This window comes from Esox lucius, chromosome 16 (assembly GCF_011004845.1).
Source record: "Esox lucius isolate fEsoLuc1 chromosome 16, fEsoLuc1.pri, whole genome shotgun sequence".
Taxonomy (NCBI): domain Eukaryota; kingdom Metazoa; phylum Chordata; class Actinopteri; order Esociformes; family Esocidae; genus Esox; species Esox lucius.
Window position 1 is genome coordinate 25,887,315 of NC_047584.1, and position 14,502 is coordinate 25,901,816.

Consider the following 14,502-nt stretch of genomic DNA (forward strand, 5'->3'; position numbering starts at 1 on the left):
GCCCGTCCTACAACGATCTAACCGGTGGCTATTAGTAGGATTTAAACAGTTTCTTTGTAGTCTAATGTTCAACGTTTCATTCCAAGACATTGTTACTTTGGCGCAACTAATAAAAAATACAGAAAGTAAAACATTTGAAAAGTTCGCAAATGAGTTACAGCTTCAAGTGTTGCTTACAATGTTTATACCCCCTTTCATTTAATTAACTGCTCTATGGCTTTCGTGGTTTTGTGCCTATAGGCTAGGCATAGAGCTATATTATTTTTATATGCGATTTTTTTAAGTAGGCTACCAATTGTTTTCCCACTCATGACAGCTGTTGTGGCATAACCTCTATTTACCCATACTACAGGAAACGACGGTTTGCAGTTTTGCTACAAAAAACGGATTACGCGCGTTCTTTTAAAATATGCAACATTTGTAACAGAAGTTTCTTGTTACATTGTATCCCATTTTGAATTCCCACGACGGTATCCAGAATTAGCTGGACAGTATAGTTTTTTCTGTGTGGCTTTATATATGGTTTGTGGTATAGCTTAATTAAGAACTCCACTTGTTTCACCGAGGGTCCAAATAACTCATATTCTAGATACCCCAATATATGGGTTAGTTGGCCAGTAGGCTAGTGTTTTTGTGCAAACATGTCCTGCATATGAACAAACGAAATGCGCCCCCTGGTAGTATCGAACTGTGTAGTTTCTTCTTGTGGTGGCAGAAACAGAAACTATTATGTTCGCTTATTTTATTAACCATATTTGGCCTGATTTCTGTGGGACACCATCATTTATTACATTTCCCTTGACACTCAGGGTTCCTGTGGCTTAGTTCTTCCCCTGTTGGGATTAAATAACCTCGTTGGATAACAGACTAAATATCATGTGATTCCTTTTGTTGTTTTTACGTGTCTTTCAGCGCGTGCTTGTGGTTTCATTACACATTAACGTGTCTTCTATTTAAGTATTGGTATAGAACATTCATTACTTGAAAACTATTATCTATCTGGCCTTTTATACTCGTCTAATGCATTATTGAGGTTCTTTATGGTTATGCAACTGAACATGAATTTCATATGTTCAATGTAAAATGTCAGATCAGTTGTTTTTTCCTCAGAGCTGCACCTCCTTGCACAATGCTGTACAGTAAGGCCATAGAAGTAGCCAAAGTTTTGCTGTGAAAAAGTTTGTCAAGCATGTTCTGAATTGGTGGGTCATTGCTGGTTGGGTCACATACTAATGATATCTGGTTACCTTGGCGATGCATTTGGTTTCCCAGGGGCCTCAGGGGGAATCCCATACCCACCCTTGTCATTCCAACAACATTACCTTGAAACACAGGACTGTGTTACTCAGGAAATGAACTCTGCAATATAGGATATTACAAGAACACTTGGTTCTGTCATGGTTTGAAAAATGGGGTGGGGACTCATATGACAGTATAGTGTGAGGGTTACCCAAACCTTTTGGCCTGTGTTCTACCAGATTGTTTTAACATCAACACAACAATAATAATCCAGCAGTAATTCTGGATAACATTCTGTGTAGAAAATACAATTGCATATTGTGTATGTTCTAAGAGGTTCTAAAGGAAACTGAAGACAGGTGTTCCAGAGAGTCTTATTAATCTTTAAAAAAATCACGTGACACCCTTTTTCAAATCAGATGACCCCTTCAGACAACCCCCAGTTAAGGAGCCACTGCAGTAATATTCCCCCGCCAGCCTATCCCTGGGTTGAAATCTCTAACACACACTCAGAGGGCACACGTTTTACATCCTCTCCGTATTGGCCCGGTGTGGGAGTTCAACCTGTACAACCCCAGGCCTGGCAAGCACCGTGGCCCTTTTAATGCCCCATCGGGGCCTGGGACGAGTCGGTTGCTGTCACCACCGCTTTCGTGGTGCAACAATGTACTGTGTTTGTTTATTCCCCCTGTGGTGTCACTCACAGCATAGCTGGCCATCAGGGCTGTACACACACCGGGCCCATTTGCAGTGAACGTGTGAAAGGCGAAGTCATGGAGCGGGCGGGGACGAGGCAAACAGGACGTGTGAGAGGCGCACAGACACGTTTTTTTGTAGAGCCTGGAACTGGTTTCATCAGTTAGAGAGTGTAAGAGAGATCTTCTGTGACCACAAACCCAGTATCCTGCAGAAGCCACAACGGATTCATTAGAAACCAAAATGAGCTTTTTGGTCTAAATGTGTGGTTAAGCATGAAGTTAACAGTGGTTAAAGTTTAGGCAAGGTTCATCAGCTGGGTTAATCAGTTTGTGGCAACAGAAGAGGCTAATGCTGACCTAGATGGAGAGAGAGGGTGGAAAGGAAGACAGAGAGATGAAAGAGAGTAATATGTGAGTGGACACCAGAGCCTGTTACTTTCTGCATGAATGCTGACCTGGAACCTGCATCCGTTTCAAAAGTGACCCTCCGGCTTTGCTGAATGGAGGGGTCAAAACACCCACCCACACACACACACACACACACACGGACACACACACACACACACACACGGACACACACACACATGGACACAGACACACACACACACACACACACACACGGACACAGACACACACACACACACGGACACACACACACACACAGCTTTTTTTTTGGCCAGTCAGGTTTATGAGTGATTAGGCTGAACAGTTAGGACCTGTGTTTGGCCCCGGATGTCTGTTAATGACCCCACAGGGTTAAGGGTCACCTGAGATAGGTGGGGAAGTCCCAGGGCATCATCCCTTGGAGGTCCTTATCTTTGTGCTGTATGGAACACAGTCCTTGCTTTAGACAGGGACCAGGGAGTCCACTTAGCTGGTGTTCATGGCAATTAGGAAATCCTATTTGTATTTTATTCTATGAACAGAACTAACACATCAAGGAAATACTGAACACCAAGTAGATAAACTACTACCAGGACTCTTCTTTTGTTTCTCCTATTTTCATTAAAACGTCATCGCAGATTGAGATTACTCTGAAAACTTTATTATCACGATAACAATTGATATAATTTTGTCACCTAGCCAATGAAATATATTGATATAGATATATAATCTACACTGTCTTGCTTCTGTTCTTTTTTCTCTCTTATGGTGTATGTTTGTGTGTGTGTGTGCGTATGCATGTGTGTTGGATCTCTACCTCCCCAATCAAAGCACACTGTATCTATACCCTCTGCCAGCAGGAGAGAGAAAGATAGAATAGAGAGTCATCTCACTGTCCCTCTTTATCACCATTAAGAGCTTGTGCTGCTGCTTAGCTCTACAGCCCTGCCTGCCTGGTATCACATCTCTTTGCTTGCTCTCTCTCTCTCTCATTTTCTTCTTTCTGGCCATGCCAAATTCATTAGCAGGGCCTATTTCTGGCCTTTACCATCTCAGAGTCCTGGCACCACAGGGAGCACTTCAAGGCCTACCTCCATCTCCCCTCAACTACACCCTCTTCGTGGCCTAAACCCATCTCCCCTCAACTACACCCTCTTCAAGACCAAAACCCACCTCCCCTCAACTACACCCTCTTCATGGCCTAAACCCATCTCCCCTCAAATACACCCTCTTCTAGACCAAAACCCACCTCCCCTCAACTACACCCTCTTCAAGACCAAAACCCACCTCCCCTCAACTATACCCTCTTCAAGACCTAAACCCACCTCCCCTCAACTACACCCTCTTCAAGACCTAAACCCACCTCCCCTCAACTACACCCTCTTCAAGACCAAAACCCACGTCCCCTCAACTACATCCTCTTCCATCCCTTCTCTTTTCTCTCTGTTGTGGAATTCATGTTCAAAAGACAAAATATATTTTTGGTTGGGAGATGTACTTGTCTTGGAAGGGCTATTTTCAAAATGTATATTTACCTCTTTTTGTTTGTTTTGTTACTGAGAGAATATTGTCATATCATTATCCAGAATATGATTCTGAAGTAATATCATTTTTTGGGAGTGTTTTATAACATTCTTAGACACATGTGCATAAAGCATTTTGGGGTTGTTTTACACTCAATCTATTCCTGCACATTTCCCCAGAAGAAATTAGAACTTGAAAGGAGAAGTTTACACTCCTAATTTTTACAAGTGGCTATTGAAACATTCTCTACTATGGAGCAGATTATGTTATTTCTGAGTGACAATGATCATTCTAAAGGACACAAGAACCATTCTAGATAAGGTATTAAGGCCAATTTGGAATTTCACTTTCTCCCTTTTACTTTTTTCGTCGCAAATTTCTCACATTATGCAGTCTAGTTGTTAATGTTGGTGGGAGCTCAGAGGAGTGAAATGGCGGCACCTCAAATGCCCTACTTCTCCACTGGCTCCAAAGTACTGTGGAGTTCCTGGACCTACTGTAATGTACACAGTACTGACACCCAGACCAAGTACCAGCCCCTAATCCTGTGTGAAGAGTTTTAAGTGTTTTTTAAGAGTTTAAATCCTAAACTGTCAATCCTCTCTGTGATCAGTGTTATTCACAAGCCTCTGATTGGTAGTTGGTGATGATCTATGATAGGAGCAGGCCTGTGATTGGTTGTTAATGATGATTCATGATAGGAGCGGAAGGCCTGGGATTGGTAGTTGATTATGATTCATGATAGCAGCAGGCCTGTGATTGGTTGTTTCCTTAATTGTCCCAGCCAGCTCTATCTTTGTTTTCGCTCTCACTTCTTTTAAACACAATTTTTACCCAGGACCCACTGTCATTTACAGGAACAACCTGAGGAGAAGTTTTTTCACATTGCTGGTTTGGTGATTCGATCCAGCAGCATTTCAGTTACTAGTTAGACGCTCAAACTGCTAGGGTACCTGACTACCCCCCCCCCCCACACCTCTCTCACTCTCTCACCTGCCTATCACCCATCTCTAACCTCACCTCTCTCTCACCTCTGTCATTTGGAGTGTTAATGATAACTGTTGTCTCTCCCCCAGGTGGTGGACTCAAGGTAACGAGACGGAGGACGATTTCTTTGCGTATTCTCAGTGGAAGGGCAAGGCTGGAGAAATCAAGAAGATGCCCAAACCGGTGAGACTTGCCTAGCATGATGTAAACATAGGGGAAACACTGTTCACACACTGTCTTTGTCGCCACAACACCTCAACCTGTTGTCACACGCTGTAGGTCTCACCACACAGGAGCCACAGCCATGTGTTAGGTCACCACTTACCGCTGTAGCCCCCTTTTCCTGGAAAACGCAAATCTGCCTTTCTGCTTAGATGTCCGCAGACACACAGGCTTCTTTTCTTTCTAATTGGCTCAGAGCTCGGGGACAGACGGCTCCAACGATCCTCCCTGTGGTCTAGATCTTACATAACACTTTAGACATGGTTACACACACACAGGGCAAGAAGTAATCTGGGACCACCGACACTCCGTTAGTGAAGAGGGACACGCACACAGAGGAAGAGAATGACAGAGTGATAGATGGAGAGAGAGAGAGATTGATAGAGAGACCTTAGTTCACATTGTGCTCATTAGGAAATGAATTACCCAACCAGTCCCCAAGTCTTCCTCAAGGATAGAAGTTTCCATATGGGCATTTCCATTGAAAAGGACCCATGAGCTTAAACATGCTAAGTTCAAAGGATCACATCTGTCTTTTCTTGGGGTGGAACGTAAATTAAGACATACCCGAGTTACACAGATGAATTAGTTAATGTAAGACATACATTCATGTAAGACATAAAAGGAATTACAAAAAAGTAAAGGCTTTAATTCAAGGGAAGTAAAATGGTGGTTTGTACATTTGTTTAGACGGGGTGGTCTTTAGAATAGTAGCCAATGTTTAGAAAACCCAAACATGTAGTTCTCTGTGATCTACCTTTATAGATCAAGGACCCATGACTTCATGAAGTAATTTGCTTTGTTCAATGTATTGTACTATAGTGGTCTGTCCCTCCCACTGTTGGACTACATGTATTGTACTAGAGTGGTCTGTCCCTCCCACTGTTGGACTACATGTATTGTACTAGAGTGGTCTGTCCCTCCCACTGTTGGACTACATGTATTGTACTAGAGTGGTCTGTCCCTCCCACTGTTGGACTACATGTATTGTACTAGAGTGGTCTGTCCCTCCCACTGTTGGACTACATGTATTGTACTAGAGTGGTCTGTCCCTCCCACTGTTGGACTACATGTATTGTACTAGAGTGGTCTGTCCCTCCCACTGTTGGACTACATGTATTGTACTAGAGTGGTCTGTCCCTCCCACTGTTGGACTAAATGTATTGTACTAGAGTGGTCTGTCCCTCCCACTGTTGGACTACATGTATTGTACTAGAGTGGTCTGTCCCTCCCACTGTTGGACTAAATGTATTGTACTAGAGTGGTCTGTCCCTCCCACTGTTGGACTACATGTATTGTACTAGAGTGGTCTGTCCCTCCCACTGTTGGACTAAGTGTATTGTACTAGAGTGGTCTGTCCCTCCCACTGTTGGACTAAATGTATTGTACTAGAGTGGTCTGTCCCTCCCACTGTTGGACTAAGTGTATTGTACTAGAGTGGTATGTCCCTCCCACTGTTGGACTAAATGTATTGTACTAGAGTGGTCTGTTCCTCCCACTGTTGGACTAAATGTATTGTACTAGAGTGGTCTGTTCCTCCCACTGTTGGACTACATGTATTGTACTAGAGTGGTCTGTCCCTCCCACTGTTGGACTACATGTATTGTACTAGAGTGGTCTGTCCCTCCCACTGTTGGACTACATGTATTGTACTAGAGTGGTCTGTCCCTCCCACTGTTGGACTACATGTATTGTACTAGAGTGGTCTGTTCCTCCCACTGTTGGACTACATGTATTGTACTAGAGTGGTCTGTCCCTCCCACTGTTGGACTACATGTATTGTACTAGAGTGGTCTGTCCCTCCCACTGTTGGACTACATGTATTGTACTAGAGTGGTCTGTCCCTCCCACTGTTGGACTACATGTATTGTACTAGAGTGGTGTGTCGCTCAGATAATCTGTCATCAGCAGGTTCTGTAAAAGGTTCTGTATGAGTGGCCAGACACAGTACCTATGCGTTAGACAGGGTACCTCTCTTCATTAGAAGCGGTACCTCCCGTTTGCAGTTGGACAGGTCTGGTGTGTCTTTAAAGGCAGTTATCGGGACCTCTGGCCTCACTGGCTGTGTTTCTGTATAGGACCCTTTCTTTCCTCTGGGCATGTTTTAATGGGGAATTATTCCTCTGTAACACGACTCAATAGGCCTGGCTCTTTTTCTGGTCGCTGTAAAGGGGGTCCTTGTTAACTATGGATGGACAGTCTGCCTGGGGGACCGTGGGATTGCAGCACTGCAGTGCTTCGTTCAACCCACCTGGAAAGTGGGCTGGATTCAGGCAACCCTGAATTGATCAGTGAGCTCCAATGGACGGCCGGGGGGCCTAGCCAGGGACACAGTCCTGCTGTGTCTGGATCCATCCAGGAACAGTGTTGGCTACCAGTGCTGTGGGAGGACACTGCAGGCGACCCACAAGAGCCGAGTAAATTTGCCCCCGACACAGTGTTCTCCGAGTTTTCTCCACACCTCTGCCCTGTTAGCACAAGAACGTGCACGTTTGATCTGTGTTACTGTGTGTATGTGATTGTGAGCATGCATCACTATGGCGTGGTGGGACCCAGTGCATTATTTATTTATTGAGCCGTTTCGCACATGTCGCCCCTCTCTGGTCCACCTTAACACTCTGCCTGCTCCACGCAAACATCCTGCCGCACAGTCAGGCATTAAATATTTCATAGAGCCGTTTTCATTAATATAATGGGAATTATCCAAGTCACTAAATCTAATTATCAGGTGTGAAGTTCACTCACCATCCCCCTCCCCTGACCTCACTTTGGCCCCCTTCGTTCTCTTGCTCTCCTGGAAATAAAAGGCCAGGCTTTGTTAGCAGCAGTAACTTTGATACTCTCTGTCCTCCAGGTCCCAGTTAGGAGGTCCGTTTGGCCAAGGGGCTCTTTGGGGGGATTAGTTTTAGCGGGGCCTGGAGACATGAGGACTGTCTCTGGGGAGGAGGGGAGAGCTTAAGACGGAGGGGAAGAAAAGAGATGACGTGAAATGAATGGACCGGAGGGGTAAGGCATAGTGAGGTGAAGATAAGGGGATGGGTGAGGGAGAGGGGAATGGGTGAGGAAGATAAGGAGTGAGGTAGAGGTGGATGGGGGATGGCGGTGGGTGAGGAGTAAAGCCCAAGTCTGGTCCTCGGTGCCTTAAAGCCCCTGGTAGCCGGCTTAGCAACAAACAGCTGTGCATTTAATTAGGCCTGTCTGGTGCTACGCACAAACACCACACCACGCCACGTGGAAATCCTTTTCTTGTCGTGTTGCATAGGTCGGGGATATGTAGAGGACTGGCTTTGGACCGTTTTTAAGCCTAGAGATGATATCTGTTCTTCTGCTTGGTTTTCTAATGCATTTCCAATTTACTTTTTGAATTGCCTGAACAGAACCTGAATGAACCCAGACCCTGGCACACGTGACTAAGTACAGCCTAGTAGCAGTCAGAGGATGTCTGCTACTCACTGTGCACTGCTCCTCCGTGTGGTTTGTCAGTTAGTGATTAGCTCCTATCAGTTCTAAGACGTCTTGCTCCGTCTGCGCTTCTCTATCTGCCTCTGTCTCTCGCACTCAGTTTTTTTTTCTCATTATCGCTTCAACGTGCAGCACAGAATTAGTCTGAATATGCTCAAGGATGGGCCACAGCCTCAGCATGGAGGAAAATGTCTTTAAACAGCTTCATAGCTGCCACTTCTACAGTCTCCTCAGCAGTGCCGCAAAATGAGCTCCAGTAACAGCATCCAGGGCAGGCAACCAGAGCTGTGGAAATACACTACTGTTCAAAAGTTTGGGGTTACTTGGAAATGTCCCTGCTTTCCATGAAAACCTACATGAAATGAGTTTGAATAGGAAATATAGCAGAATTAATAGAAAATATAGTCATTGACAATAGTCATTGGTAAAAAATTATGATTTTTAATTGAAATAATAGTAGTGTCCTTCAAACTTGGCTTTCTTCAAACAATCCTACATGTGTAGCAATTACAGCCTTACAGACCTTTGGCATTCTAGTTGTCAATTTGTTGATGTAATCTGAAGAGTTTTCACCCCATGCTTCCTGAAGCACCTCCCACTAGTTGGATTGGCTTGATGGGCATTTCTGACTTACCATACAGCCAAGCTGTTCCACAACAGCTCAATAGAGTTGAGATCCAGTGACTGTGCTGGACAATCCATTATAGACAGAATACTAGCTAACTGCTTCTTCCCTAAATAGTTCTTGCATAGTTGAAGCTGTGCTTTGGGTCATTGACATGTTGTAGGAGGAAATGGGCTCCAATCAAGCGCCGTCCACAGGGTATGGTATGGCGTTGCAAAATGGAGTGATAGCCTTCCTTCTTCAAGATCCCTGAATTTCCCTGTACAAATCTCCCGCTTTACCACAACCAAAGCACCCCCAGACCATCACAATACCTTCACCATGCTTGACAGATGGCGTCAAGCACTCCCAGCATCTTTTCATGTGGCCTGCGTCTCACGAATGTTCTTCTTAGTGATCTGAACGCCTCAAACTTAGATTTGCCTGTCTATAACACTTTTTTTCCAATTATCCAGTGTCTGATCTTTATCTTTATATTTTATTTTTATTGGCCGGTCTGAGATATGGCTTTTTCTGCCTTGAAGGCCAGCATCCCAGAATCCATTCTTCACTGTTGACATTGAGACTGGTGTTTTGCGGGTACTATTTAATGAAACTGCCAGATGAGGACCTGTGGGGCATCTGTTTCTCAAACTAGACCCTCTAATGTGTTTATCCTCTTGCTCAGTTGTGCACCAGGGCCCCCCACTACTCTTTCTATTCTGTTTAGAGACAGTTTGCCGTGTTCTGTGAAGGGAGTATTACTCAGCGTTGTACGAGTTTCTTGGCAATTTCTCACGTGGAATAGAAATCAGAAGAAAGTTCTTTGCTTCTGTCCATTTTGAGTCTGTAATCAAACTCACAATTGCTGATGCTCTGGATACTCAACTAGTCTAACATAATAGCAGAAGTGTTTTCAAATCAGTTAAAATTATAAACTTGGATTAGCAAGCACAACATGCCACTGGAACACAAGACTGTTGGTTGCTGATAATGGGCCCCTGTACGTCTATGTAGACTTTCCATTCAAAATCTGAAGTTTCCATCTACAATTGTCATTTACAACATTTACATTGTCTTCACTGTATTTCTGATCAAACAAGGACTTTTCTAAGTCTAAGTGCCTCCAAGCGTTTGAATTGTGCACACGTATGTGGAAACAATTCTACTGCCATTAATAGCCTGTATTTCACTTAATAAAAGAACCTGCAAACTAATACTGAATCTAACAGCAAGTAGGGGGGATCTGTGCTGCTTGAATGACTCGGAGGGATAGCAGACACCCGGAGGGCATGGCTTCTTCTAAATATCGCCCGTGTCAGCGTTGGGATTTCAGTGTGAATTTGATTAATGGTTCCCCCCTACAGGCTAGCTCCTTTTCATCCGCTAAACACTGCAGGCTTTACGTGGACTGTTGTGTGCTGAAGGGGGAAACCGCGGTCCTGTGTGTCACAACGCCTCAGTGTTATTGTGGTCCATCATGTGTTAATAATGTAGTGTTATTAAGGTCCCATCTCCTAACGTAATAGGTTAATCCCACAGCCTTTGTTCTCTGTTCCCTAGTCAGTGTATAACTCCATGTGTAGCGGTGTGGGCCAGCTTTTTACACAATTACATTAAACCAGCCCGCTAAGTGTCTGCGTGTTGTCGGACACCTGTGGCGCACGCGAGCGTGCGCACGCACACACACACACGGACACAGTACTACACACATCTAAACCCAGGCCATGGTTTTTTCTCTCAAGGTTATTTTAGTTATTATGGACACATTAGATGTCGTTCTCACGAGTGTTTGGGTTTTAATTAATAAATATAGGAATGTCAAGGTCTGATTCCTCTTTGGAAAAAGGATAAATATTTGGTGATTCAAAATGTGTATTTCGACCTTTAATATTGTAGTTATCCACTCTCAGTCCCGCCGGGAATGAATGTTCATCCTTTCAGATCAAGATATATTTACTAAGCCGTAGGATATCCAGTCACCACTCTTTATTACGGGAAGTCAGTAGCAAGTGCAAGCATTATCAATTGCATTTGCAATTTTAAATTAATCAATGAAATATAATTTCTAAATTCCTTTTTATCATCAGCATTTTTCACAAAGTGCATGTGTAGGGTCCCAACCTAAAAAGGCCAAGCAATAAGTTGTGGAAGCACAGCCGCTTGAATAAACTCCCATGAAAGGTCAAAATCTGGGAAGAAACCTAGAAAGGAACTGTGCTCTGGGGGAGGGGCACCAGTCCTCTTGTAGTTGGACCAGATTGATGATCTAGCTGGAGACAGGCCTTCCAAACCTTGAAATAAGATGATACTTTGTTGATCTGGTCTGTATAGTAATGTTGCCATGTGGACAAGAGTTAGGTAGAATAAATGAACAAGCACAATCCTTTGAACCTTACATGTTTATGCTCATGGGTCATTTTCAATGGAAATGCCCAAACCGGGCCCTTTCCTAAACAGTGATGATGGTACAGTCTTAATAAACAGTGGAGGCCCACCCACTGCTGTTCCCAAACACAAATCTAGAATTCATAAAACTTTGGATTTATTTCAAAGCCTATATACTGTCTCATGAACAACTGTGCAAGGCTAAATAGCTGTCTTTGTTAAGGGGACTAGAGGACAGTTCGTTTTTGTTGTTATGAAATTGTGTTTCCATATACAACATTTACAGACACCAGAAGCCCATTATACTCTTGTTCCATTCGCATACGGGCGATGTGTGTCGCGACTGGATAAGCTGCTTTTCCACAGCACAATCCATGCCATAACCAACTGCTTTAATGTTAAAACCAGATTTTGGTTTGTCTTGAATATCTCTACCAGCCGTCTGTGTTTGGGAAAGAAAGTAGATCCCTCCGTGTTCAGACAGAAAGTAGATCCCTCCGTGTTCGGGACAGAAAGTAGATCCCTCCGTGTTCAGACAGAAAGTAGATCCCTCCGTGTTCAGACAGAAAGTAGATCCCTCCGTGTTCGGGACAGAAAGTAGATCCCTCCGTGTTCAGACAGAAAGTAGAGCCCTCTGTGTTCAGGATGGACAATAGAGCCCTCTGTGTTCAGACATTGAGCCTTCTGTGTTCAGGATGAAGTAGAGCCCTCTGTTCAGGACTGACAGTAGAGATCTATGTGTTCAGGACAGACAGTTGTGCCGTCTGTGTTCAGGACAAAGCAGAGCCCTATGTTCAGTACAGACAGTAGAACTATCTGTATTCAGGACAGTGTTTAGGACAAAGTACAGCCCTCTGTGTTCAGGACAGTCAGTAGGGTCCTCTGTGTTCAGGACAGTCAGTAGAGTCCTCTGTGTTCAGGACAGTCAGTAGGGTCCTCTGTGTTCAGGACAGTCAGTAGAGTCCTCTGTGTTCAGGACAGTCAGTAGGGTCCTCTGTGTTCAGGACAGTCAGTAGGGTCCTCTGTGTTCAGGACAGTCAGTAGGGTCCTCTGTGTTCAGGACAGTCAGTAGAGTCCTCTGTGTTCAGGACAGTCAGTAGGGTCCTCTGTGTTCAGGACAGTCAGTAGGGTTCTCTGTGTTCGTATTTTGGTTTTGGGTTCGAAAATAGTCTCAGTAAATTCTTACTTTGAAACTTTTTATTATTTTATTTCTGTTTAAAAAAATGTTTTTTGTTTTGTTAGATACCCAGACACACACACACACACACACACACAAACCCAGTCTAGAGTCAAGCTACCAGGCCCACAGCTAGCACAACCCTGATGTGTGTGTTTGAGGAGAACACTATTATGGTCTGAGAAAAAGAGCGAGATGTGTTTTCTGTTTCGGTTCTCTGGAGATATCTGACAGCTCCTTTGTGTCTATGACTGCAGGTGCACTTTTATGATTGATGTGCCCTGGGCTCTCTGTCTAGCTCTACATCCAGCCCTTTGTCTCCCTCAGTCTTCTGCCCCCCTTTATTTCTCCACCAACTCCGCACTCCTGAAGACTAAGCTGGCTTTTATTGAACAGACACAAACGTAGCCCTGTGTATATACGCACCAACAACCCCGTCAGACTGATGCAGGGACAGACCTGTCCTGACTGACACCATGTCAACAGACCGTTACTGGGACAGACCTGTCCTGACTGACACCATGTCAACAGACCGTTACTGGGACAGACCTGTCCTGACTGACACCATGTCAACAGACCGTTACTGGGACAGACCTGTCCTGACTGACACCATGTCAACAGACCGATACTGGAACAGACCTGTCCTGACTGACACCATGTCAACAGACCGTTACTGGGACAGACCTGTCCTGACTGACACAATGTCAACAGACCGTTACTGGGACAGAACTGTCCTGACTGACACCATGTCAACTGACCGTTACTGGGACAGACCTGTCCTGACTGACACCATGTCAACAGACCGATACTGGGACAGACCTGTCCTGACTGACACCATGTCAACAGACCATTACTGGGACAGAACTGTCCTGACTGACACCATGTCAACAGACCGTTACTGGGACAGAACTGTCCTGACTGACACCATGTCAACAGACCGTTACTGGGACAGACCTGTCCTGACTGACACCATGTCAACAGACCGTTACTGGGACAGACCTGTCCTGACTGACACCATGTCAACAGACTGTTACTGGGACAGACCTGTCCTGACTGACACCATGTCAACAGACCGTTACTGGGACAGACCTGTCCTGACTGACACCATGTCAACAGACCGATACTGGAACAGACCTGTCCTGACTGACACCATGTCAACAGACCGTTACTGGGACAGACCTGTCCTGACTGACACCATGTCAACAGACCGTTACTGGGACAGAACTGTCCTGACTGACACCATGTCAACAGACCAATACTGGGACAGACCTGTCCTGACTGACACCATGTCAACAGACCGATACTGGGACAGATCTGTTCTGACTGAAGATTCTGTTGCTCGTCCTTCATAGTGAATAAGATCAGGTCCTTTGAGGACATCAAGTCATGTGCTCTGTAATTTCTTCCATGCTGAATAAAAGTGGTGAACAGATAAAATAAGAAATCAAGCAGAAATGTTGTAGGATTCAAGATCGCGGTCTGCTTCAGTGATTGCCTTCATAATTTCTCAGTTGTGCGCCATGATGGTGCCATTGGTCAGTGCTGGGTTTTAATGGATATCCCATGCTGCTCGTTTGAAGTTTGTCTGTTGGTTTGGCCAACTGTGAACTGAGACACGGACTCCAACATAATGCCAAAGCCAGTTCTTCTCAGCTCCCTCTGCTCTGATCTTACTGCTTACTTACTGCTCTCTTCACGCCAGTCTGTCGTCTCTCTGCCAGACCCTCGTCTCTGCCAGTCTCTCGTCTCTGCCAGCCTCTCGTCTCTGCCAGCCTCTGCGCTCCTTTATCCTCATCGGGTTTATATTAAGGACACAG

At 44.8% G+C, this 14,502-nt stretch overlaps 1 protein-coding gene across 2 annotated transcripts in view; it reads left to right on the forward strand.

The window, feature by feature from the left end:
• The window catches only part of LOC105016448 (radixin), a 32,053-nt gene that overhangs the window by 354 nt on the left and 17,197 nt on the right, over positions 1 to 14,502 (forward strand). For both annotated transcript variants that reach the window (XM_029113665.2, XM_029113664.2), the window contains exon 2: positions 4,922 to 5,015. In XM_029113665.2, the coding sequence (XP_028969498.1) occupies positions 5,004 to 5,015 (12 nt within the window). In that variant the 5' untranslated portion in view covers positions 4,922 to 5,003. The remainder of the gene's footprint in view (positions 1 to 4,921; positions 5,016 to 14,502) is intronic.